The sequence below is a fragment of the Staurois parvus genome, unplaced genomic scaffold (assembly GCF_062004578.1).
Source record: "Staurois parvus isolate SC_StPar_1 unplaced genomic scaffold, SC_StPar_1.0 ptg000019l, whole genome shotgun sequence".
NCBI classification, from domain to species: Eukaryota; Metazoa; Chordata; class Amphibia; order Anura; family Ranidae; genus Staurois; species Staurois parvus.
The window spans coordinates 15,997,432-16,021,704 of record NW_028317815.1 but is presented as its reverse complement, the minus strand read 5'-3'; the positions used below and the strand labels follow the sequence as shown (position 1 = coordinate 16,021,704).

Here is a 24,273-nt window from a genome sequence, read left to right as displayed (position 1 = left end):
CTCAATGTAAGTGTGGAAGCCTAAAGAAACAGGCATTGTTTGACACTTAGACATCTAGATTTTAGAAAAGGTCTTTAATATTGTAATTTATGTAATTTATCTGTTTTCTATATAGTAGCAATAAATTTTATATTTACACAACATCAATAAAAATAAATACATATACTATAAATGGTTAAATAAGAACAAATTACATATATTATTCATATATGTTTCATTTAAAACCAGAGGTTTGAAAAAGGTATATTTAAAAAAAAAAAAAATCAAATAATTAATTTAAAAATGTAAAATAACCTGCATTTACAGACAAAGCGTATTGTTCATATTAGTTATTCTCCTAACAGCCTTCCAGTCATGGTAAAGTCTTAATCTTCTTCACATCCTCTTCCTGTTTAGAATGTCAAGTTTTGGGTCAGTCATTCAATGAAAAGTATCATACAGAAATCACCATCTTAGAATTTAGTTTCGTTTGGCACCTGAAAGGCAAACACTACTATAAGATACAGTCTGTGACTAAGATTATGACATTATAAATAACATAAAAACTACATACATTGAATTGTGGCCTGTTGGAGACCAATTTAAAGTGAACCTCTGGGGACAGAAACATTGCACTGATAAATGATCCTAACGTTGTAGGTCCCAGGACTGCCATTTTTAGCTAAGCTTTATTACTTAGTAAGTCCTGGATCTGAAATAAACATGCAGACTATTCGGACATCACTGGCGGCATTCTTACATCAGATAAGTGACTTACCAAGCAGCAAAGACAGGATCAGGACGAAAGCGCCAGAACCTGAATCTTTAACCCTTTCGCTGCCAGGTCCATACATCATCGGATGGAAGTTAACACAGAATTTGGTGACTACAGCCATTGGGATTGTGTCTAAACCTGACAGGCAGTCTCCTGTCGGGTGGCTGCACTGCCGCCTGATTGCTTCCACACACCCCTGGTACTGGCGCCCCTTCCACTGCACGCCCCCGCCATGTATTCTGGGCTCTACTTGCTCATCTGTGGGCTCTTGGCCAACATGGCGGGTACCAGTGGGTGGAGGGGCAGAGAGCAGAAACACGTCCCCTCTCCTACCCTTCTTCTTGTGACCCAGAAAGCAACATGTATGACGTCCCTACCAAGCCACCCCTGTCACTTTCACGGTTAGCACAGCCGGGAAGTAATGTATTGCAATGCGATCTGCATTGCAATGCATTGAGTGGAGGCCAAAGGAGACATGCAGGGTCTAAAAACTCTGCTTGTCTCATTAAAGAGAACCTGTCACCAAATTCATCACATAGGAGATTTTTTTGTCCCCTATGCGATTAAAAAAAAAAGTTAAGTAAAAAAAAAGGATTTTTTTTTTTTGTAAAAAAATATCTGAGGACCCCCATGAACGTAAATGCCTGTGTTTTTTCACCTATGTGTGGAAACATCAATTGTGATACACATGTTACATAACACCGCATATGCTAGAGTCAGAGCAATAATTCTAGCACCAGACCTCTTCCATAACACTAAACTGATGACCTATAGGGGGCTTTTGAAGTGTTGCCTACAGAAAATACAGATTACTGAAGATTGTTGCCATTTCACAGGTGCTCGCAAATTTAAAGTTTGATATGTTGGGTATCTATTTACTCAGTGAAACCTCATTTTTTATATTTTACCAAAAATGTGGGTAATTTATCACATCTGATTGCCCTAAAATTCACTTTTAGTTTAGTTTAGTTTCCTAGACCTTTGCTGTAATATTGTGTAACATAAAAACAATTGGAACTGCCACTATTTTATTCTCTAGGGTGTTTGCCTTCAATAAATATATAATATTTGGGGGTTTTGTGTAATCTTTAGGCCTGAAATAATTTTTTAAACACGTGCAAAAAATACAAAAACGGCTCTAACAGCGAAAGGGTTAAAGGATGTCTGGAATGGCAGCATACATATTTATATCTTCACAGCAAAATCAGACCCCAAATGAAATGACCTATTCGTGAATTGATATGTTTATATAAATATATGGACAAATCTGAAAATTTTGGAAGCTTGTTATCCCTTCAAAACTTTGGACTTAGAGGGGAACAAGAAAAAGTCACATGCGGACCTTCTAAAGGGGATCAATAGGTGACCATCAGGCCACATTTTTGTCCCAACAATACAATACGCCATGTAATAAAGACTGGGTGGGGGAGTGGTATGCTTCACATAAAGAAGCTGATTATTGGCTGAACAAATAAAAAAAAGTCCAGCTAAGAAGATAATTGGGCCATTCATGGACACAAATATTTTTGTACTGTGATGCTCAAAGTGCGCCTGTGCCCAGACTATGGGCATTCAACTATTTACATATTCGTAACTTCACACTACTTAAAAGGTTAATTTTCATTTACCAAAAAACTGCCTATGCAGATAAGGGGCACCTGTAGATAAACAACTGTAGAGCTTTGACCAAAGTTAAATAAGGGCCTTGCTATAGGTGTAGGCCATTTATGTATCTCCCACAGGCAGACTGAAAAATCCAAAGAAGGCATCATCCCATTCTGCCTTGCTGCCAAGACAATGTAATCCTCCCTGGTGGTATTCCCGAGTGTAGCTCGGGGTAACGTTTCAGTGCCACAAGCGGTAACCCCCGAGCTGCACTCGGGAATACCCTGCAGCGCTGCTCTGGGATCAGTTCTTCACTTACCTTGTCCTGTGCTCCCGCGATGTCCCTCCTGCAGTGTCCCTGGCAATGTTCTCCGGCCGATGCCGGCATCTGTCTTCTGGGTTCCGTCCCCTGCGATGTCGGGACTTACGGGGGACGGAACTGGCGGGAAATTTGAAAGTTGTAAAAGTGACATTCACTAAATTCACTAAAATCACATAGTAAAACATTACTGTATCAAACCATTTCACATATATTTTGTCCCTAGTGCTTTGTCCTGTGCCCTGCCTGCATTTTTACTGTTCTTTCTGCCTGGAAACTTAGAAATGTCCATGGCGTCCAAAAGGGGTCCCTTTATGTCAAAAGCAGTTTTAGATCAGCTAGAAAACAGCGATAGTAAATCAGAACCACTTGCAGAATTGAGTGATAATGATTCGTGGGTAAATTCATCATCAGACACTGAAAATGATTTTGTGACTTTGCTCAGTGATGTGCAAACTTGGTGCTATATTTCAAATTTCAGTGTTTTTGGTTTGATTATATTATTTAATTAAGTTTATTATTATTATATTATTATTTTGTATGATTACTTATTAACCTCCCTGGCGGTATTCCCGAGTGTAGCTCGGGGTAACATTTCAGTACCAAAAGCGGTAACCCCGAGCTACACTCGGGAATACCATGCGGCGCTGCTCCGGCATGTGTTCTTCACTTACCTTACCCTGCGCTCCCACGATGTGTCCCCTGCAGCGTCCCCGGCCATCTCCTCCGGCCGATGCCGGCATCCGGCTTCTGTGTCCTGTCCCTGTGACGTCAGGACGTACGGGCGCCGCCGCCGCCGGCGGCGGGAAATTTAAAAATTTAAAAAAATGTCATTTTTTTTTTTTTTCATTTTACACAGTAAAACATTGCTGTTTCAACCTATTTCACATACATATTGTCCCTAGTGCTTTGTCCTGTGCCCTGCCTGCATTTTGTCTGTTCTTTCTGCCTGGAAACTGAGAAATGTCCATGGCGTCCAAAAAGTGTCCCTTTAGGTCAAAAGCGGTTTAGACCAGCTAGAGAACAGCGATAGTAAATCAGAACCACTTACAGAATTGAGTGATAATGATTCGTGGGGGAAATTCGTCATCAGAAACTGAAAACGATTTTGCGACTGAGCTCAGCAATGTGCGAACTTGGCGCTCTATTTCACATTTCAGTGTTTTTGGTTTGATTATATTATTGAATTAAATATTTTATTATTTTTATATTATTTTTATGATTATTTATTAAATTATAATTTATGATTTTGTGTTTCAAATTTTATCATACCCGGGATGTTTACTAGACTCTTTTTCGGACAGATTTCAGTGAGTTTTTCCTAAAAATTACAGCCTACAATAAAAAAAATACATATTTCCATGCAAAAAAATGGTACCGCTTTCAGCACCAAAAATCTGAAATAATCATACCGCCAGGGAGGTTAAATTATAATTTATGATTTTGTGTTTCAAATTTTAACATACCCGGGATGTTTACTAGACTCTTGTTCGTACAGATTTCAGTGAGTTATTCCTAAAAATTACAGGCCTACAATAAAAAAACTACATATTTCCTTGCAAAAAAATTTACTGCTTTTGAGCACAGAAATATGGACATAATCAGACCACTAGGGAGGTTAAGATGCTCCCAGCCTTTTCAAACCCTTTGCTTGCACTCTTTCTCCATTTTCACTGTAGCTCTGAGCTCAGTGATTCTGCAATGGAAGAGATTGTGAACTATACATGTACAGGGGTTTTAGAACTTGGTCCTGTGATGATGGGGTGAGTAACAATTGGGAGTGTCTTAGCAATGTCCTAGCAAGAAGGCAGGATGGGTTCATGCCATCTTTGAGAGTTTTTCAGTCAGGCTTTGGGAGGTTTGTAAATAGCCTGTACATATAATATGGACATTATCCAACTTTAGTCAAAGCTGCAAAGTTTGTTTTTATCTGTAGGCACCCTTAAACTACATAGGCAAGTATGTGGCACAGGTGAACTAACCCTTTAAAGCAGAACCAAACCCACCAATTTAACTAGTGGTGATGTAGTGGTGGTCTTCAGTGTTTGAATGGGGTATAGCTAAGGATGCAAGATAAAGACACAGGGAGCATATGTGATATCCACCAAAAAATTACCAATATCCCATCAATTTAACTGTTTACCAAAACATTTACATTCAAGGAATGTCTTGAATGATAACTGTTACAGTTACTAGTAATCTTATGTTAGTTCTCACCACACTGTCAACCAATCAAATGGCTGGTGTCATAGCTGATCATATGTGCAGCACCATGTAAACGGCAGAGCAAACAGAAGATAACATAGCAGCGTCCTTGGCTGCAAAGGATAGAAGGGTTTAGTTTTACTTTAACAAGCTTTTATTGTAAAGAGTATTCTTTCTCAGGCATCCTCACAGATCACACTAAAGACTCTAGATTTGGGTTTCAGTTGGTTTCTAAAAGCTAGAAACAGCTGCTGATTGTCCATATATAAATACGTTAGTGTGCATGATCTAACCACAGGTTCACTTTAAACAATTATAATGAAGCAGTTCTTATTTGTCCCTGACAATTCTTCAGTTCATATGGTATTTGTATTTTTTTTTTCCTGCAAAAAAGGTGAAATTATTAAAATAATCATGATTAAAAACTGTATTTGCATTGTGAATTTAAATTGTTATATACTGTTTATTGTACATCGTGTTTAAAGCTGAAGCTAAAAAAAAACCCTACTGCTTTAGTCACATCACTTACCTGTAATGGGGTATGTCCCATATTGTGCAGGCAGTTGGATCCTGAAGAATTCTTCACTACAGGAATGGCCTGTACTCTTCTAGTTTCTGAACGTTACAGCGCTTCAATGGTTAACAGCTTTAAAAGTTATTTCATTGATTACACTTTATGTAACAAGATCTGTGAATGTAGGAGAGATTCAAGTGACTGATCAAACTCTCCCCCAATCAAAGATCTTGTTACAAGCAATGTAATCCATGAAAGAACTTTCCTCAACTGAGGAGGAGAAGGAAGGAGAGGGTGTTTCCCTGTTAGACCATCTGTATGGCTCTTCTGCTTTAGGACTTTAAGCTGTAAACCACTGTAAAGATGGAATTTAACAAACAGGAAGGAGACAGGCATCCTCCGAGGTGATGATTTCACTAGAATCCAGCTGTCTGCACTACATTGGACTATTTGTAGCTAAACTTCAGCTTTAATAAACTCTTACGTATGAATATCATGGCAACTTACATCAAAGACTTCTCTGTGGATGTTTCCATTTGTAAATCCATTCGCAAAGAAAGAAATATTGTTTTCCTGTTTTAAAAACACAAAATTATGAAAAGAAGACATCTAATAGTATAACACTCAAGAGCCGATAAATACAGATATTTGGGAATTTAATTTCCTAGGAAGTCTTTGACCTGGAACATGCATGCAACTAACTTAGTCTAAAAAGTCTAAACCATTGATTTGAATACTTGATCCAGGCCAGGCCAAGTCAAGCCTTTGATACTAAACCTTTGACAAACAAGTCAGTAATGGCAGAGTCTGGGTTTCTAGAATTATAGATTCAACTTGAGGGCCGCTTTAGATCAATGTGTGTGCAAAGAGCTGCTTCTGTTGTATTATTAAGCAGCTGTTGTCATGCATCAACATGTGTTTCTTATGAGCGTTGATATGCATTATTGATGATCGTTAAGTAAAAAATGGTGCAAATAAAATATTTAAAGAAAAAAAAGTTATTACATAGAAATCAAATAATGCAACAGAGAAATAAAAATGAGTTGATGGTAAGAATACTTAACAATCTCCTGATTCAGTGTGTTCACGTGAGTCCAAGTATTGAGAAAAGTTGCTCTTAGGTCTTTGCAGATATTTCTTTTTTGTGTTGATTAAATGAGAGCTGTCAAATATGGTTGCAGTCCCCTTTTCTGGACCTCGAGGGGGTGTTGACAGAAATGACTCGACCAGTCTAAAGTGTGGCTGCTGGGATGTCACTGTGTTTATGACCATGTCCCAGATACAGTTTTCTATAGGCATTAATATTCATGAATACCTACATGTTGCTGTTTGCTAACTTGTATGTTATTGTCATGTGTGTAGTAACCTCTTCAATGGCTATAAATATGGCAGGTTTCAAGTGCCTAGTTCTCCTAGGAGAGGAATTGTGATAGTTCTGCTCCCGGTACACCTAGAGTATCATTGTTCGGACTAAAAACAATACAAATTAACTGATGGAGGTAAATATGTCCCTACACTGGCTGTACTATTATCCAGGGCTGCTGTTAGAAACCACAGGGCCCCATACAGCCAACCTGACATGCCCCCCCCCCAAAAAAAACACAGTTTACTATGCTTTAGTTATGAATGAACACAAAGAATGATCGGTACCGATCACTCATTGTGTTCATTCATGAAAGGAAAGGTGTGTTTGCAGCTGCTGGTGGGATGGAGAAGAGGGAAGCTAGCAGCACTGTGGGGGTGGGGAGCACACAGGGGGACATGGGCAGCAGGGGGAATGTATTGTGAACAGGGAGGGAAATGGGTGTGGTGGGGGGGGCAATTACTGGAACTAATATACTGTACGGCTCTCTCTGCTGCAGCTGAAAGACAGTGGGAGATAGAGGAGAAGAAGCTGGATTTCAGCTGCTGCAGAGAAAGCCATACAAGGGATTGGTTCCAGTAATTGCCACAGATCACCCTCCCAGCCCTCAACTGATTCATCCACCTGCCTGCCTGGGCCCTGCTGTTATTATTTCAGAAGTTATGAAGTACAGTGGGGTTATTGATTGTACAGGGGAAAGACAGAAATGTGTATTGCTAAAGATTCCAGCCAAGGTATTTATGATGGGGGTAATCTGGCAGGATCTGTGGTTGTTTTTCTGACTGCTCAAGCTTGCAAGTCTGATGGTTTTACGAGGGCACTGAGATGTGCACTGGGATTAGATTCTGCTAGTCCTATCAAAGCACTGATAAGCGGTGTTTGGCATACAGCTACGAGTTTGTTGATATAAACTGAAGGAGGATGTATGGGAAAGGTCACTGCAGCTATTATTATACAGGATTTATAAAGCACCAACAGTTTGTGCAGCACTTTACAATATAAAGGGGGACAGTATAATTACAGTACAGTTCAATACAGAAGGAATAGAAGGGCCCTGCTCATGGAGATTATAATCTAAAGGAAGGGGGAGGTGGTACAAAAGGTGGTAGCTGCAGGGGATGATCTAATGGAGGTGACTCAAGTACAGTTCTTCGGTGGAGGTAGGGTAGGCTTATCTGAATAAGTGAGTTTTCAAAGATTATCTAAAGACAGACGGGGGGGGGGGGGGGGGATGTCTGACCAGTCATACTGGCGAGCATGGAAGGAGAGAGGGGCAGCAGTCGTTGATTGGTTGGAAAGGTGTATAAGCCTATCAGCAGCATTCATAATGGACTGGGGGGGGATTGCCTGTGTAAAGGTAGACCAATGAGGAGGGAGTTACAGTAATCAAGGTAAGATATAACCAAGACGTGGATATGTTGTTTTGTGGTGCCATTAGTCAGAAGGGGTGAATTCTGGGAATGTAGGTGAGATTGAGGTGGCAGGATTCAGTCAGTGATTGGATGTGGGGTCCAAAATAGAGGTCATAGTCTAGGATTACACCTAGCACCCTGATATGTAGGGAGGGACCAATGGTTGTGCTGTTGATCGTGATGGTAAAGTCATGAGTGGGGGATCAAGGAGGAGGAAATATTACAAGCTCAGTTTTAAAAAGATTGAGTTTGAGGAACTGGTGTGACATTTATGCTGATATGTTGCTAAGTAGATTTGTGATATGTGAGGCGATCAAGGAGGTGAGCTGAGCAGTAGAGAGATAGATCTGGGTGTCATCAGCATAAAGGTGGTATTGGAAGCCATGGGAGGTTATCAATTTGCCCAGGGAGTAGGTGTAGAGAGAGAAAAGGAGGGGCCCAAGGACAGAGCCTTAGGGTACCCCAACAGAAAGAGGAAGAAGAGCGGAAGAGCTGGTGTTGTATGTTATGTTACGCTGAAAGTGCGCTGACATAGGTAAGAGGAGAACCAGGAAAGAGCAGAAGCCAAGGAAGTGGAGTTGGAGTTACTAAAGAAGAGTGGTTGGTTGACTGTGTCAAAGGCAGCAAAAAGGACTAAGAGTATGCGTATGGAGTAATAGCCATTGGTTTTACAGTTAGTAGGTTGTTAGTGAGTTTTAGTAGGCAAGTTTTAGCCCTGAGACTTCTTGTCTCATTGGTTTGCCAGTTTTCTAGCAGGTGAGGCGTGGTTCTGCGTGTACAGAGAGGAGCAAGTGTGTCCAGGGAGAATGATAGTAAGTTGCTGTACACAGATGTGGCCAGGTCAGGGTGGGACAGGGATTCAATTTTATCATAAAGGCACTCAGTAGCAGAGTGAAGAAGGGAAGGGCTGAGGTGGCAGAGGTTTCTACGGCTAACTGTTGCTGGTTGGAGGCATGGGAGGTAGGAGACAGGGAGAGTGTGAAATTGATAAAGTGTGATCAGAGAAAGGAAAAGGAGTACTAGAGAGGTTACAGGGAGTGCATAGGTGGGATAATACAAGGTCGGGGGTGTTGCCATTGGATTGAGTAGTTGCATGTGTCCATTGTGTTAGGTTAAAAGAGGAAGTTAGGATGAGTAGTTGAGAAGTGTCCGAGGTGTTAATATTTTCTGAAATGTTAAAGTCACTGAGGATGATGGCAGGTACTGTACCTCAGAGTAGAGAAAATAGGGTAGCCATGTGGAGAAGTCATCAAGAAAGCATGACACTGGGCCAAGAGGCCGGTAAATGACTGCAATCCTCAGACAAACAGGAGAAAAAAAGACTAATACAGTGCACTTCATGAGAGCAGAGGGGCAGATAACGAGGTGTAGGAAGAACCTGGAATGTGCTTTGTGGGGAAAGAATACGTCTAACTCCACCCCCTTTTCATCCTGGGTGACCACCATGAGTCAGGGCAGCTGAGGAGACAGAGTTGAATTCCTGGAGCCAGGTTTTGGTAATAGCAAGTAGGTTGAGGGAGTGGGAAAGAAATAGGTCTTTGAAATAGGAAAGTTTGTTGGAGACTGAGCAGGCATTCCAGAAGGCACATAAGGGGGTCTGGCTTGTGGAAGCACGGAAATTGATATAAGTGAGTGAGAGTTGCGGCTGCTGTCAGAGAAGGAAGACTGCTGGTCCTGCTGGAGGGAGTTTAATGGTGGAGGGCCAGGGTTTGGAGCAATATCGGAAGTTAGTGGTAGTACGAGGGTGAGGGAGGTGAAGTGGGAGCAGGATTTATATGAGGGCAAATACTGCAGTGATTTGGAAGCGGTGACTTTAAGTTGGCTCAGAAAGAGCAAGAGAAGATAAGTGCAGTAATATTGAGAGGGCAGAGGTGAGGGTGATATGTATAGGTTGTGAGGTGGAGAGGAGCAGTAAAAAAATGAGAGTTTGAGGAGAGAGGGCATTATAGCAAAAAGGAAAGTCACATCCCCTGGCAAAAAGTATGGAATCACCACTCTTGGAAAATGTTCATTCAATTGTTTAATTGTGTAGAAAAAAATTAATCACAGACATGCCTCAAAACTATTTTCATTTAACATTCCAACCTTCTGGCTTTAAGAAACACTTAAAAAAAAAAAAAGAAAAACCTGTAGTCAATTGCAACTGTTTTTCAATCCCAATAAGTGTATATTGATTGGATTGTGTGAAAGTTGGAGCATCTACAATGGGGGTCAACAACCAATAGATCGTGATCTACCAGTACATCTCGGCCAGGTGACTGGTAGATCACAGTCAGGGCTTGCTGACCCCATCCCAGAGCATCAAACAGAGAGACTACTTGTAAAGCTGGAGCCGTAGTACAGAGGAAGAGCCGTGTAAGCCCATGTCTCCTCTGTAGTGCTGGATCCTATGCCCTGTCATGGTTGGTAGGTGTAGCACCTGCCAGCTTGACCCATTCAAGTGAATGAGGTCGCTCTGCAAGTGCCCTGCAACCTTGTGTAGTACAGCAAATAAGGGGTTAAACAGGCAGCAGTGTGTTAGTTTTTTGCCACTTGCTTCATCCCCTTCGACCCTGCAGAAGCATACAGTTAAGGTATGTGTACACCTTTTACTCAACCACAGGTTTTTACCACCCCCCTTTATGTGAACAAGCTCTAAGAGTGCCAGATGCAACTAAGGGCTCATTCACAAGTGCAGCAGGCACTGCTGCTCCTCTGAAAAGCTATCTGAATGTGCTTAACAGGTGATTGCTGTGCAATTAGAGGTTTAAATCTGGTGTGAGGAGATGACACTGGGCAACACTGTGTCCGGTGAGCTTTGACTTCTTCACCTCTTTAAGATTGCCTACCTCTGGTCTACAAACTATGGGATATATACTAGGGGTGATCAAAGGGTTAAGTGTATGCCTAACAGTGCTTTGTGCATGTACAGTGTGGTGCTTTTTCTAGGGGATGAACCAATTTTTAATCTTTGCTTTGCAGGGAAACAAAAACCAGCACATCTCCGCTGACAGAGCAGAGCTTTGTATTGGTTACATACACAGATTTCTGTCCTGTCAGCCTCTTTGCCGATCACCTGGGATCATTGGCTGGGACCCACTGATTGGCTTGTGCTGTGTCTAATCACAGTACAGCCAGGGCACCAGGTGCACGCCCCTACCTGGAAAAGCTGTATCATCTACTAGGTACATGATACAGCGCAGGTGAGCTGCCTTGCTTCCGCACATCTACTGTAAATGATGGGTTCAGCAAGCAGTTAATTTGCAGGAATCTCCTCTCACTTCTTGTTTTGGTTATGGAACAGGAAGTGAAGGGGAATATCACCAATGGGACACAGATGACAAACAAAATCTGACAGGGGTTATAATCCTTCCTTATTCTATCCAAAATGAAAAACAAGTTTTGCCTATACATAGCACCCTCTAGTGTGCTACTAGAATAGCATAGGTACATTTATTGTGCATGACTTATGGTAACTGTGTGAATCTGTAATTAGGTCAGGTTACAGCAGGTTAGGCAGAATGGCTTAACAGGTTTGGACTCACTTGTGTCCACCTGGCTCTGAAGGACCATAGAACCTTCCAGTAGCCAGGTGGGGGTGAAGACCTACTCTGCATGTTTATAGGAGTTTAACCAATCCCAGGTTTAGAGGCCCTGGTAGAGTGGGGAGACCAACCTATACATATGGGATAGTCAGGCTGGTAGGGGAGTCAGGTGGAAGATGGCGTACCGAGGAGACTGTTGGTGACCTGGGAAGGGGGGGGGGGGCTGGCCTCCAGGCTGGGCTTGGGCTGGCTCAGGAGGATCCGTGCAGCATCACAGCATGTACAGGATCAAGGCATGAGAGCAATGGGAGCAAGGAGGACAGAGTTTGTACATCAGCACACTCAGGGATCTACAAGGGGAGAGGTTGCCACATGTAGCAAGCTTTATCCTTGTCCTGGGAGATCATCAGAGCAGCCAAGAGGGCTGGTAGTGTCTGCAGCCTGTGGAGCTGGGAGCACATAATACAACAACTGACAGATGTGGCTGTTGAGAGATTGCGTTGACAACTAAGTTCAGTACACTATAACTGTGTACAGCACCAGGCTAGGCGAAGAGTTAAAATAGGCACTCAATGAAGATGGAAAATTTACAAGTGCTTGGAATAAAGACAGAGGAGAAGCATACACACTAAATTAAATATATTTGTATACCTCAAAGGTTTGCAGATAAATTATACATGATATAAAAAACACAAGAGAGACATACTCCAATTCATGTGTCTTCAATTGCAGGGAAATGATGTAATTGGCGGCAGCGGACCCTGACGGGGGCCCCACGACCCTCCGGTCCCTGTTCGCCAGCCAGGGAAGGCCACTGGACCTTTCTCCCGGAGCTCCGGGACTTGCGGCCTACCCGGCACCTGAAGCCGCGGCCTCGATTTTTGGCGCGGCCGACCAGGATCGCCGGACATCAGCCCGGACTACTGCCGCTCCGCTCCTCGGTCCCCGCCGATCAGCCAGCCTCCCCAGGGCCCCCCTCACCGACTCTGGGTCCATCCCCGACCACCGGGTACCAGATCGCCCGGAGCAGCCACTGGATGGTCAGCTTAAACACCCCTGCGCCCCTACCGCTGCCATCAGGGCCCATCCGGGCCCCTGTGCCTGCTGCCGAGGTCCCCACCAACACCCACATTCACTCCGTCCCTCCAGCGGAGCACCGGCGGTTCGCAGCAGCTTGAGGCCTACCACGGCACCCGAAGCCGCGGTGTTTCCTGCCAGCCGTGGCTGGAATCGCGGCGGGAATTGCGGCCGCGGCGGGACGCCTCCGCTCCTCCGGGAAGCTACCACCACCACCAACGGTCCTGCTAACCCAGGAGGGATCCACCTCCACCCCGACGCTCCAGGACACCAGGTACTTCACCAGGGGCGCCCACTACCCACCAGGGAGCCCAACCACCATCACACCGCCAGCCTCCAGGGACTCACTCAGGGGTCCCACCATCCACCTGAAACCCCAAACCACCAGGGACCCTAAGCCACTATCCCTCCAGGGATCGCTACTACCCCACCAGGGATAGCACGGCCACCATCCCACCGGGGATCCCCTGCCCACCACCCCCCCTGGGACTACCAGCCAGCCACCACACCAGGGACCGCTCGCCCAGCACCCTGCTTTCCGGCACGTTATTCCCTCTGGCGATGCCCCGGCGACTAATGGCCCACCATGACCCTTGAAGCCGCGGTCTCTCCTACCGGCCGCAACAGATCACGGTTGAGCACAAACCACGCAGGGCCAACGATCGCTACCGCAACGCCCCGCTCGACCCTGATGACGATCCTTCAACACCTTCAGCGCCTCACGACGCCGAGCCCTCAGCACCCGATGCCTGGCCTCAACAACCCCAGACACCGAGCCGCCAGCATCACCAGTCGCTGTGCCTACCATCGCCCCCAGCCATCGCACCCTACGACCCCTCCACTAGCCGAACCACCGTACCCACTGAAGACATGCCACAGCACCCATGGTCGCCAGCTTACTGCACCCACAGACTGCTGCCAACCAGCTGCCGCCCTCCACCCTCACTCTACCCCTACAGAAGGACTCAAATGACTATCCCACGGTAATACAGATTCCCCACACCACCTTGCCCTGACCTGTATCCCTTCACCTCCCCTGACCCAACTGTCACCCCACCCACCCCAACATGCCTCCTGCACTCCTCCTCCTCATTTTCCTCTCCACCATCCAAAAAATCACCTCCCTCTACCCGCCTACCCCACCAAAACAGCTCTACATTGCCCCTTCACTTCTCCCCTCTCCCCACTACGGCACTCACCACCTCCTCCTGCTACTCCACTCCCCCGTCGACCCACGTGCCACCACTATCAGACCCACACGCTCCTACACTTCCCATCCCCATGCCACCTTCCTCACCCTTCTCCTTCTCCTATCTGCTGGGGACATCTCCCCGAACCCTGGCCCCTCGCCACCTCACCCCTCCTCTAGGGACCCCCCTGCTCCCGCCAGCTGCCGTAACCCCCTCAACCTCATATCTGTGCCCCTTCTCCCCGCATCCATCCCCCCTCTCTCGGTTGCACTCCTGAACGCCCGCTCGGTCTGCAAAAAACTTACTGCCATCCATGACCTCTTTATCTCCCGCTCCCTTAACCTCCTAGCCATCACCGAAACCTGGGTACAGGCCACTGACTCCACCTCCCCTGCGGCACTCTCCTATGGAGGTCTCGTCTGGTCCCATTCACCAAGACTGAGCGGTCACAAAGGTGGTGGGGTCGGCCTGCTCCTATCACCGCTGAGCACCTTCCAGGTCCTCCCTAATCCTCCCTCCCTAACCTTCTCCTCCTTCGAGGCTCACTGTATCCGGCTCTTCACCCCCACCCCCCTTAGGATCGCAGTGATCTACAGGCCGCCCGGATCCATACCCCGCTTCCTGGATGACTTCGCTGCCTGGCTTCCCTTCTTTCTCTCCTCTGAGCTACCAACCATCATCCTCGGGGACTTCAATATCCCCATCAATGACAACAGCCTGGCTACTTCCCAACTCCTCCACCTAACCTCCTCCTTCGCGCTCACACAGCACACTCAATCCTTCACCCACATCATTGGGAACACCCTGGACCTCGTCTTCTCCCACCTCTGTACCCTCAACCAGTTCTCTAACACCCCCTTCCCTCTCTCCGACCACCACCTCCTCACGTTCTCCATCTCCCCTTCCCCTAACTCCCCCCCCCAGAGCGCCAAACCATCACCAGCCGCAACCTCCGCAACCTGAACCCGGCCCCCCTCCACTCAGCTGCCGACCGCTTACACGACAGCATCCTTCCACTGTCTTGTCCTGACCTAGCCACTAACACGTACAACGACTCACTATCAGCTACCCTAGACTCTCTGGCACCCCTAACCACACGCTACATCAAACCCAGACCCCTCCAACCCTGGCAGAACGACCATACTAAATGCCTCAAACGTCGCAGTCGCGCGCTAGAGAGACTATGGCGCAAAACCAGGTCCCCCCGTTCATTCTCCCTCTACAAATCTGCCTTCCTCACTTACACCTCCTCCCTCCACGCCGCCAAGCAGGCTTACTTCGTAAACCTGATTAACACCCTCTCCTCCTGCCCTCGCCGACTCTTCTCCACCTTCAACTCCCTGCTCTCCCCCCCCCCTCCTCCACTCAGTACCTCACTCACCGCCCACGAAATTGCCACTCATTTCCACAACAAAATTGATGCAATCCGTCAGGACATAGTCAACTCGCAATCTACCTCCCCACCTAGCCTCCCCCCCCCTATCTCCCCCTCATCTCTTCCCTCCTCTGACCTCGCAACCGCACTGCCCCCCTCCACACCCAAGACCCCGCTTACCGTAACCCCACCAGCTCTGCACTCCTTCAGCCCTAATACCACTGAGGAAGTCACCAGGGTCTTCTCAGAAGCCCGCCTCACTACCTGCCCCCTGGACCCTATCCCCTCTCGACTCCTCCAGTCACCCCCCTCTTCCCTCATCTGCTCTCTCACCCACATCTTCAATCTCTCCCTCTCTACCGGCGTATTCCCCTCCCCCCTAAAGCATGCGCACATCACCCCCATACTCAAAAAGCCCTCCCTGGACCCCTCTGACCCAAACAACCTCAGACCCATCTCCCTGCTGCCACTCACTTCCAAACTCCTGGAGCGCTTAGTCTACAACCGCCTAAGCGCCCACCTAACTGACAACAACCTCCTTGATCCACTACAGTCCGGCTTCCGTCCCCTACACTCCACTGAAACCGCCCTCCTCAAAATCACCAACGACCTACTAACCGCCAAAGCCAAAGGCGACTACTCTGTCCTCCTCCTCCTGGACCTCTCCGCGGCCTTCGACACAGTTGACCACCCCCTCCTCCTTAATAAACTACTCTCCCTTGGCATCAGAGACACCGCTCTCTCCTGGTTCTCCTCGTACCTATCCCGACGCTCCTTCAGTGTCACCTACAATGGTGCCACCTCCCCCTCACTCCCCCTCTCTGTTGGGGTCCCCCAGGGCTCTGTCCTTGGACCCCTTCTCTTCTCCATCTACACCTCCTCCCTTGGCAAACTCATACACTCCCATGGCTTCAACTACCATCTCTATGCTGATGACACTCAAATTTACCTCTCCACCCCTCACCTCACCTCCACTTTCTCCGCCCGCATCACTCACCTCCTAAACGACATCTCTGACTGGATGTCGCTCCATTTCCTCAAACTCAACCTCTCCAAAACCGAGCTTCTCGTCTTCCCTCCTGCCCGCGCCCCCCCCCATCCTATCCATCACTACTAACATCACCACCATCAATCCCGCCCCGCAAGCCAAAGTCCTTGGAGTCATTCTGGACTCTAACCTCTCCTTCCAACCTCATGTCAAATCGCTCACAAACACATGCAGACTCCACCTCCGCAATATCGCCAAAATACACTCCTTCCTTACCCCAGACACCACTAAACTACTTGTGCACTCCCTGATTATCTCACGCCTTGACTACTGCAACTCCCTCCTCACCGGCCTACCCCAGTGCAGGCTCTCCCCGCTTCAGACCATCCTCAACTCAGCGGCTAGACTCATCCACCTCACCACCCGCTCCACCTCTGCCACCCCCCTCTGCCTCTCCCTCCACTGGCTCCCTATCGCCCAACGCATCAAATTCAAACTACTCACTCTGACCTACAAAGCCATTCACAACACTGCCCCTAACTACCTCACCAACCTGATTCCCAAGTACCACCCTACCCGTACCCTTCGCTCTTCACAGGACCTTCTTCTATCTTGCTCCCTGGTCTCCTCCTCACACGCACGTCTGCAAGACTTCTCCAGGTCCTCCCCCATCCTCTGGAACTCACTACCCCAATCCATCAGACTGTCACCTTCCCTCCTCACCTTCAGGCGCTCCCTGAAAACCCACCTCTTCAGGGAAGCCTACCCCACCCTCACCTAACTGCTGCTCTCCTTCATTCCTCCTACCACTCCATCCCCCACAGCCACTTCCTCCTGTACCACTACCCCCTCCCTCCTAGATTGTAAGCTCGAAAGAGTAGGGCCCTATAACCCCTCGTGTGCTGTTTGTAGTTGCTGTAATGTTTCATGTATTGTCCCCCCCTCTATTGTACAGCGCTGAGCAAACCCTTTGGCGCTATATAAACTCAATGTAATGTAATGTAATGTAATGTAATTAAACACATAGCTGCACCACTAATTCGCCACTTCATAGGGGTTTCATCCAATAAAAAGTTGATTATGGCTTAATTGTGCCAATGTACAATATCATCTGGTTTATCACATGTTTTCAGATAAAAGAAACTCAATTTTAAATATATGGTGAAAAAGCAGGAACTAAAATTACCTTGTTGATCTCATGTGTTAACGCATGCTGAAGGCCTTTCTTTTCAAGGACATATAGGACGGCATCATGGACAGTGAGAAAAAACATTGATGTTTTAATGTCGTCATCAAAGAATGAGCAGCGTTTTAACTTCTCCATTACAGAACCTAAGGAATGAAAAATGAATCAGTGATAAACTATTCAAGTGAAATGCACATGGAGGTTTCTTTTTTAATTCATGTTGTAGGGTTTTAAATTAGCTCCTTATTTTATCTTCTGTTTTTTTTATTATGTTATTATTTTACACTGAGACTCTATGGAAGATATATTTAGTGAAAGGCTGAGCAAAAGTTTGGTTTTACATGAATGATTGGTGCCATAATCATGGAGTGATCTGTGACTATGGCACAAAACAGGGGCCAAATGTAATATCCCTTATTTAGAGAAATGTGAATGTAGCACAGTTTGACCCCTTTTCACAGAAAGGGGATGCTGTAAAACCCCACAGAGTGAAGATGTAAAGTGTATCGATGATAAAAATGTAAAATCGTAGATTAATTTCCACATTGTATTCTAATTATTTCTAGCCCACTCCTAATAATATAAATGATCTTAACATTTGTAAACTTACTTCATGAAGAACCCCACACATTTACTATCTTGAATCCTGTGACACAGATTCACTATGCCCTGTGAGCAGGCACTGCTGTGTCACACATTTCACAGGGCCTGTTGTCTGAACTACAAAGGTGCTGAGGGAAGGAGTTTTAAGAGGTGGAGTTAGTACAGGAACCACTGATTGCGGGCAGTACGGTGCCATGGGATATATAGTCCTAGAAAAGGAGAAGTTGCAAAGCAGGCAAGGAATCCAGGAAACTGTAAAAAGCAAACAGGCAGCATTCACAACATGGTTTTTGTGGTGCCTTGTAAGCTGAGTGGAATACAGGCCCCAAAAGGTAGTTGCCCTGCCTCAGAAAATGATTTGTGAAAAGCACAACTAAAGGCATTCACTTAAAGAGAATTTGTTTTCAAAATAAAAAATAAACTGCTCTGAGTATAAAAGGCCTGCATATATCTACAGCACAGAGGCGTAACTAGAACTTTCAGGGCCCCAGTACATGAAACCACGAAGGGGCCCTTTCCACTGATCCTGAGGCACTATACTCCCTTTGTGGGGCCCTTTATTATGGTCCCGCAGTGGGACCTTTTCACATGCTCTGCAGCGGTCCCCCTTTCAACTGCTTTGAGGCCCTCCTACAGTGGTGGACTGTCAGGGCCTGGTCTCAGGTGCAACCTTTGCAACCCTGTTGTCAGTAGTTTATTGTTTTTGTTATTTTTTTTATTTCATTTTTTTTGTCATTATAAATATATTTTTTTTGCAATTTTTTTCTTTTTAAAATATTTTTAGGTGCCCCATTGGGGAGCTTTTGTGAGATATCAGGGGTCTAAACAGACCTCTGTTGTTTCACCTTTGGGGTAGAAAAAGGATATTGAGGACAGAGCCCACAATCTCCATCTCTGCAGCCTCAGCAGCACAGAATGAATAGACAGGGGTATCTCTGCACAGAGCTTCCCATTCATTCCCAAACTGAAGCATAGTAAGCACAGTTTACTATGCTTCAGTTATGAATAAACAGAGTCAGTGATCAGTACTGATCACTAACTCTGTCCATTAAGAAAAGGAAGGGGCCGGTAAATTACATATTTACTGATCCTTTAAACTTTGGGTTCATTCCGATACACCAATAAGAATGAACCCAAAGTTTACAAAGAATTTGGATCACATGGAAAGAGATTTGCTGCTCCTTGATATTGTAAACTTTTAATTTTCTACACGTTTTAGTACTGTTGTTGTGAAATAGAATGTTATTTTCCATATTGAATTTTGATACAAAATAAATGATGTTTTTATGATTATATTGTGCCTCAAAAGTCCCCATTTTCAGGTCTCTTTTTTTGGTATATATTCTAATTTTCAGTTTAGATGAAAATCTACTTTTTTCTACTTTTGTAGTTCTAGTCATTAAACAGTTGTGATTACAATAGATACAGCATATTTACTTACAATCCACAGCAGCAATATACGTGTCCACTTCAACTTTGATAAATTCTTTTAAAATCTGTAAAAATGGCACAATTTGCACAAAAAAATTAATTCTGATGACAGGTATGACAACATTTACCATTGATGATTTTGTTTTTCATAAGTAGGTTTTGAATGAAGAAAATCAGTAAACCACGGTCCATTATCCAGGCCATGTAGAACTAGATCTTACCCTATTTCTTACCTGCAGATTGTGGGTTAAGAAGATGTGGTACTAACAAAGCAAATGTTTCATATAAATTAGTAGATCTCTTTTCTGCACTATTTCTGAAATATTTTCTTCCGTAATAGTAACTATTTTAAAGCTAAGACTTTAACAGTATAATTCTGTAGCTCTTTGTACACTATGTGGCAACTTTTTAAAAGGTGAAAGATAACATAAGAAATGTGCCTTTTTCACTCTCTTATATTTTGCTGGCCTTCAATTTTAGGTGATTTTCACATTTACCCATTTAAAATTAATTCTACTGTTTTGTGATTTTTTTTTATGGAAAACTTTAGCATTTTGCCTGAAAAATTAGGAATTATCCATAAGTAACAGCCAAACCCTCAAGTGATGTATTAAACACTGTCATGAGATGTGTCATTTCCTGAAAAGCATTGCAACTCTGGAGTTTTTTTGTAAAGCAAACCTAGGTCTTTTAAAGTTTATAATACAGTAAAATATGTTGATATTTAAGTACACTGAGAATACCCTCCTGACTTCAACTCTTGGTTGAACAATTGATAAAAAAAAACAAAACTGAAAACAGTGCAATCACATATAACAAAAGCAAGTGGGAAGGAGTTAACAATTGAAATAATTTTAAAATATGAAGAGTAACAGAAAAATGTAGCCAGCTGCTTAGGCTACAGTATTCAGATTAAGAAGAGGCCTAAGGTAAACTGGTAATCACATTCAAAGGAGACGGGAAACAGTGATCAACATTTTTTAAATGAAAGAAATGCTAGAATAAGCTAGATATTTGAGTTAGTAAATTATTACAAAAACTTTGATTTCTGTTGCTGGTACAAAAGTTTTGACTAACTTTATTAAATAGAACACTCTAGTAAATAAAACTGTTATTATATACTATAATGGAATTTATACTTTGCTGTTGCTATGGAAGTGCAGCCACCATCATCACAACATTTTTTAAACGCATTAGAGGTAATTTACTAAGTAGAACGCTTCACTTTGCAAAGTAAATGTTCACTGAACATAGTAAACAGATGAAGCAGTGTTCACTTTAAACACTTAGGCTTGGTTCACACTGCCATGACTTGTGATCAAACTTGTGAGACCCCAAGTTACCTGACATTTGAAATCCCATGTTAGTCAACAAAAGCTGTCTTAATTAGCACTACTGAAGTCGCTCTGACTTTAGAAAAGGTTCCTGTACTACTTCAAGGCGACTTCTGACTTGTGCCCATAGACTTTAATGGAAGTCGCCTCCAAGTCGGATTTCTATTTATATTGATGTGATTTGGATCTGACATTACAGGGAGATTAAACAGGCATTCCCTGAAACTTGCTTCAAAGTTGCTTCAAAGTCATATCAAAGTAGCAGTCAAGTCGCCTGCCAAGTTGCACTGTAAAGTCCCGTAACTTTCAGGTTGCAGTAGTGTGAACTGAGACTTAATCATCTGCCTAGGAAAATAAAAAACATAGTTTCTTTTTGCACATTGCTGGATGAGAAAATAGTGTCACCTTATTTACTAAGCCTGAACATTCACTTTGCAAAGTGAACAGTTTCTACACTGCTACTAAATGAACATATTTGTATACACCATGAGGGTAAAGGCTGTTCACTTTGAAAAGAGTTTGTTAACTTTACAAAGTGAAGGTTACTCTGCATGTGCTTTGACTAACCACATGCTAGAGAATTTAAAGGCAACATTTTTTAAGTACCTAAATGGTTGCTGGAAATGAACAAACCTTAATTTTTTTAAATTAGCGAACATTCACTTTACTAAATGAACAGTTTCTATTCCGGTAATATGTCAATCTCCATGATCAGTTTTTAAACATGCATTCTATGCTACTTTGATGGTTCTTGAATGATTACACTGTCTATATTTGGTCTTTAGCAGCTATACGGTATATCTCAATGGTTGCCCCTTTGATTTTATATTAGTAATGTCGGTATGCACTTCAGTTTGCTGGTAAATTATTATAAAGCGCTATTAAAACCCAAAACCAAATATGTATTATATTGCAGCTTACCAATCATTAGATGTGGTAGCTGCATCAGTTTTCTTTTTTAGGCTTTTTTTTCCATCTGTATTCACCTGGTAATCTGGCCAGTAACACGCCTCCTGTATTGTTGAGACACAACTTTGGAGGATTGAGCCAGGAAGCCAGGACACTGCAGACAGCAGCATTGTCAGTCTGGGAGGGGGTGGGGGTGGGGGAGACCTTTAAATGTATTAGCACATTTGAATACAAATAACAGATTGAAGCCAAACTCTAGCTTTACACTTTATAATCAGTTACAACAATTTTTTTGTCCTTTTGGGATAAAGGTTTTACATGAATAAATAAAAGTTGATCTTTTTAATCATCACTGCCAGTGGTAAATTAATAGTCTCATCCATGTAAACTGATACATGTTGCTGGAGAGCTTGTGCTGTGAAAAACAGCAAAGTTGCTGGCTGAAACACCAGGTGAAAATAGAAGAAAGAAAGCCAAAAAAAGGAAACTAATCCAGTCATCACATCTAACAAATGGTACGCTGCAAAATACTATATGTTTGCTTTTGGGTTTAATACTACTTTAATTTTGGGAGCAGGAAACAATTGTGTACATTTTTATTACTATACAACACTGTTTTCATGAATAAAACTAAATTTATTTAACTTCAAATACCAGAGAGTGGAATTTCTGCCAATATGTACTGTAGTTGTAACAAAGGAAAAAAAACACTTCTTATATACTTACCCCTTTCAGTGCTTTCATTCCAGACATATCGATGAAAGATACTGCTCCAAAATCAAGTATCAAACTGTGAATATCAATTTTGGGAACCATGATGTTGTTTGGTAGATCAGAATTCCAGTCAATGACAATAGGCAGATCCTCTGTGTTTATTGGTTTGTCCAGCTCTTCTATCCTGTTATTGTCAAGTTCATCTTCATCATCAGACTCTTTATAATCATATGATGTGCAGACCACACCTCTCTGTAGAACATTTTATAGAAAATATTATTTCTATTCTGAAAATACTTTTGTTCGCCTTTAGTGCACAACACCTTCAAAACCCTACTATACAAAGGCTAAAGCTCTCTAAAACAGTCTGGAGCACAGGTTCTCGACTAGTGCAACATGCACCCCTGTGGAAACTTCCGATGACTTCAACTTCTGCTTCTTATAGTCACTTCTTCATAAAGGCTTTAGCAAATTACAAATCATTTATGAAATACAGTACATATCAGTGTGTAATTTAGCTGTTTAGAAACATAATAGGTCTTTTTTGAAGGCTGAAGTTCAGATTGTTTCTCTTGTTGAACTCAGTGTTATTACAGGAGATGACATTACCATGGAAGAAGCAGAAGAAACCAGTGAGAGCTTCAGGGACCCAGCTGATTGATACTCACATAATTGTAGGTTTCCCAGCAGATTTGTGGGTAATTTATCAAGAATGTGAGTTCAATGTGGTGGACAGTGACGCACCTGTATAGGGTAGGTATTACAGATGTGTACTCCAGTGTATGTCTGGGCAAAATAAACAAGAAACATATTCAGTACAGTTATGCAAAACATGCACATTTCCTCAAGTTTAGCTTCCTTCAAAATCCTGCTAGCATTGTTGACCCTGCTAGAAATCCAGTGATCTCTCAGCTTACTAGGTTAGATCCTATCGATGTAGGCATATTCCCTAGAACTACATCAACCAAAAGCCCTTTCCATACACACAGAATTTAGACAGGCTTTTGGTGGTCAAGGCCACAACACATCTTGTGGGAAAGAAATCAATATAAGAATACGGAAAGCAACAGAAGGGCATAGATAGGAGAAATTCTGTAGTCCAGCAGGGAAGAACTGAGGCAGTGCATTCAACACTGATTTGGATTTCAGCTAACTACAGGAAGATAGTAGCTCGTTGAGCTCATTGAAATTCTAGTCATGTCAATGGGTACTTTCCAGTAATTGCAATGATTTTAAAGAGAACAAAAACATGGGGAAATGTGCATGTATTCCAGAGAAGTAACAAATATCAATTTCATATTTTTTCCCAGACATACAGGTGAAACTAAAAAAGTAGAATATTGTGCAAAAGTTCATTTATTTCAGTAATGCAACTTAAAAGGTGAAACTAATACATGAGATAGACACATTACATGCAAAGCAAGATAGTTCAAGCCGTGATTTGTCATAATTGTGATGATTATGGCTTACAGCTCATGAAAACCCCAAATCCACAATCTCAGAAAATTAGAATATTACATGCAATCAATAAAACAAGGATTGTACATAGAACAATATTGGACCTCTGAAAAGTATAAGCATGCATATGTACTCAGTACTTGATTTGGGCCCCTTTTGCAGCAATTACTGCCTCAATGCAGCGTGGCATGGAAACTATCAGCCTGTGGCACTGCTGAGGTGTTATGGAAGACCAGGATGCTTCAATAGCGGCCTTCAGCTCTTCTGCATTGTTCGGTTTCATGTCTCTCATCTTTCTCTTGGCAATGCCCT

At 43.7% G+C, this 24,273-nt stretch overlaps 1 protein-coding gene across 1 annotated transcript in view; it reads right to left on the bottom strand.

Annotated features, from left to right (window-relative positions):
• Positions 1–55: 55 nt before the first annotated feature.
• The window catches only part of LOC149472905 (chloride anion exchanger-like), a 102,934-nt gene continuing 78,716 nt past the window's right edge, over positions 56–24,273 (bottom strand). The window contains exons 17-21 of the mRNA XM_089685132.1: positions 22,516–22,755; positions 19,557–19,611; positions 17,513–17,658; positions 5,905–5,970; positions 56–476 (exon numbers count right to left, since the gene is read on the bottom strand). Coding sequence (XP_089541258.1) covers positions 453–476; positions 5,905–5,970; positions 17,513–17,658; positions 19,557–19,611; positions 22,516–22,755 — 531 coding nt within the window. The 3' untranslated portion in view covers positions 56–452. The remainder of the gene's footprint in view (positions 477–5,904; positions 5,971–17,512; positions 17,659–19,556; positions 19,612–22,515; positions 22,756–24,273) is intronic.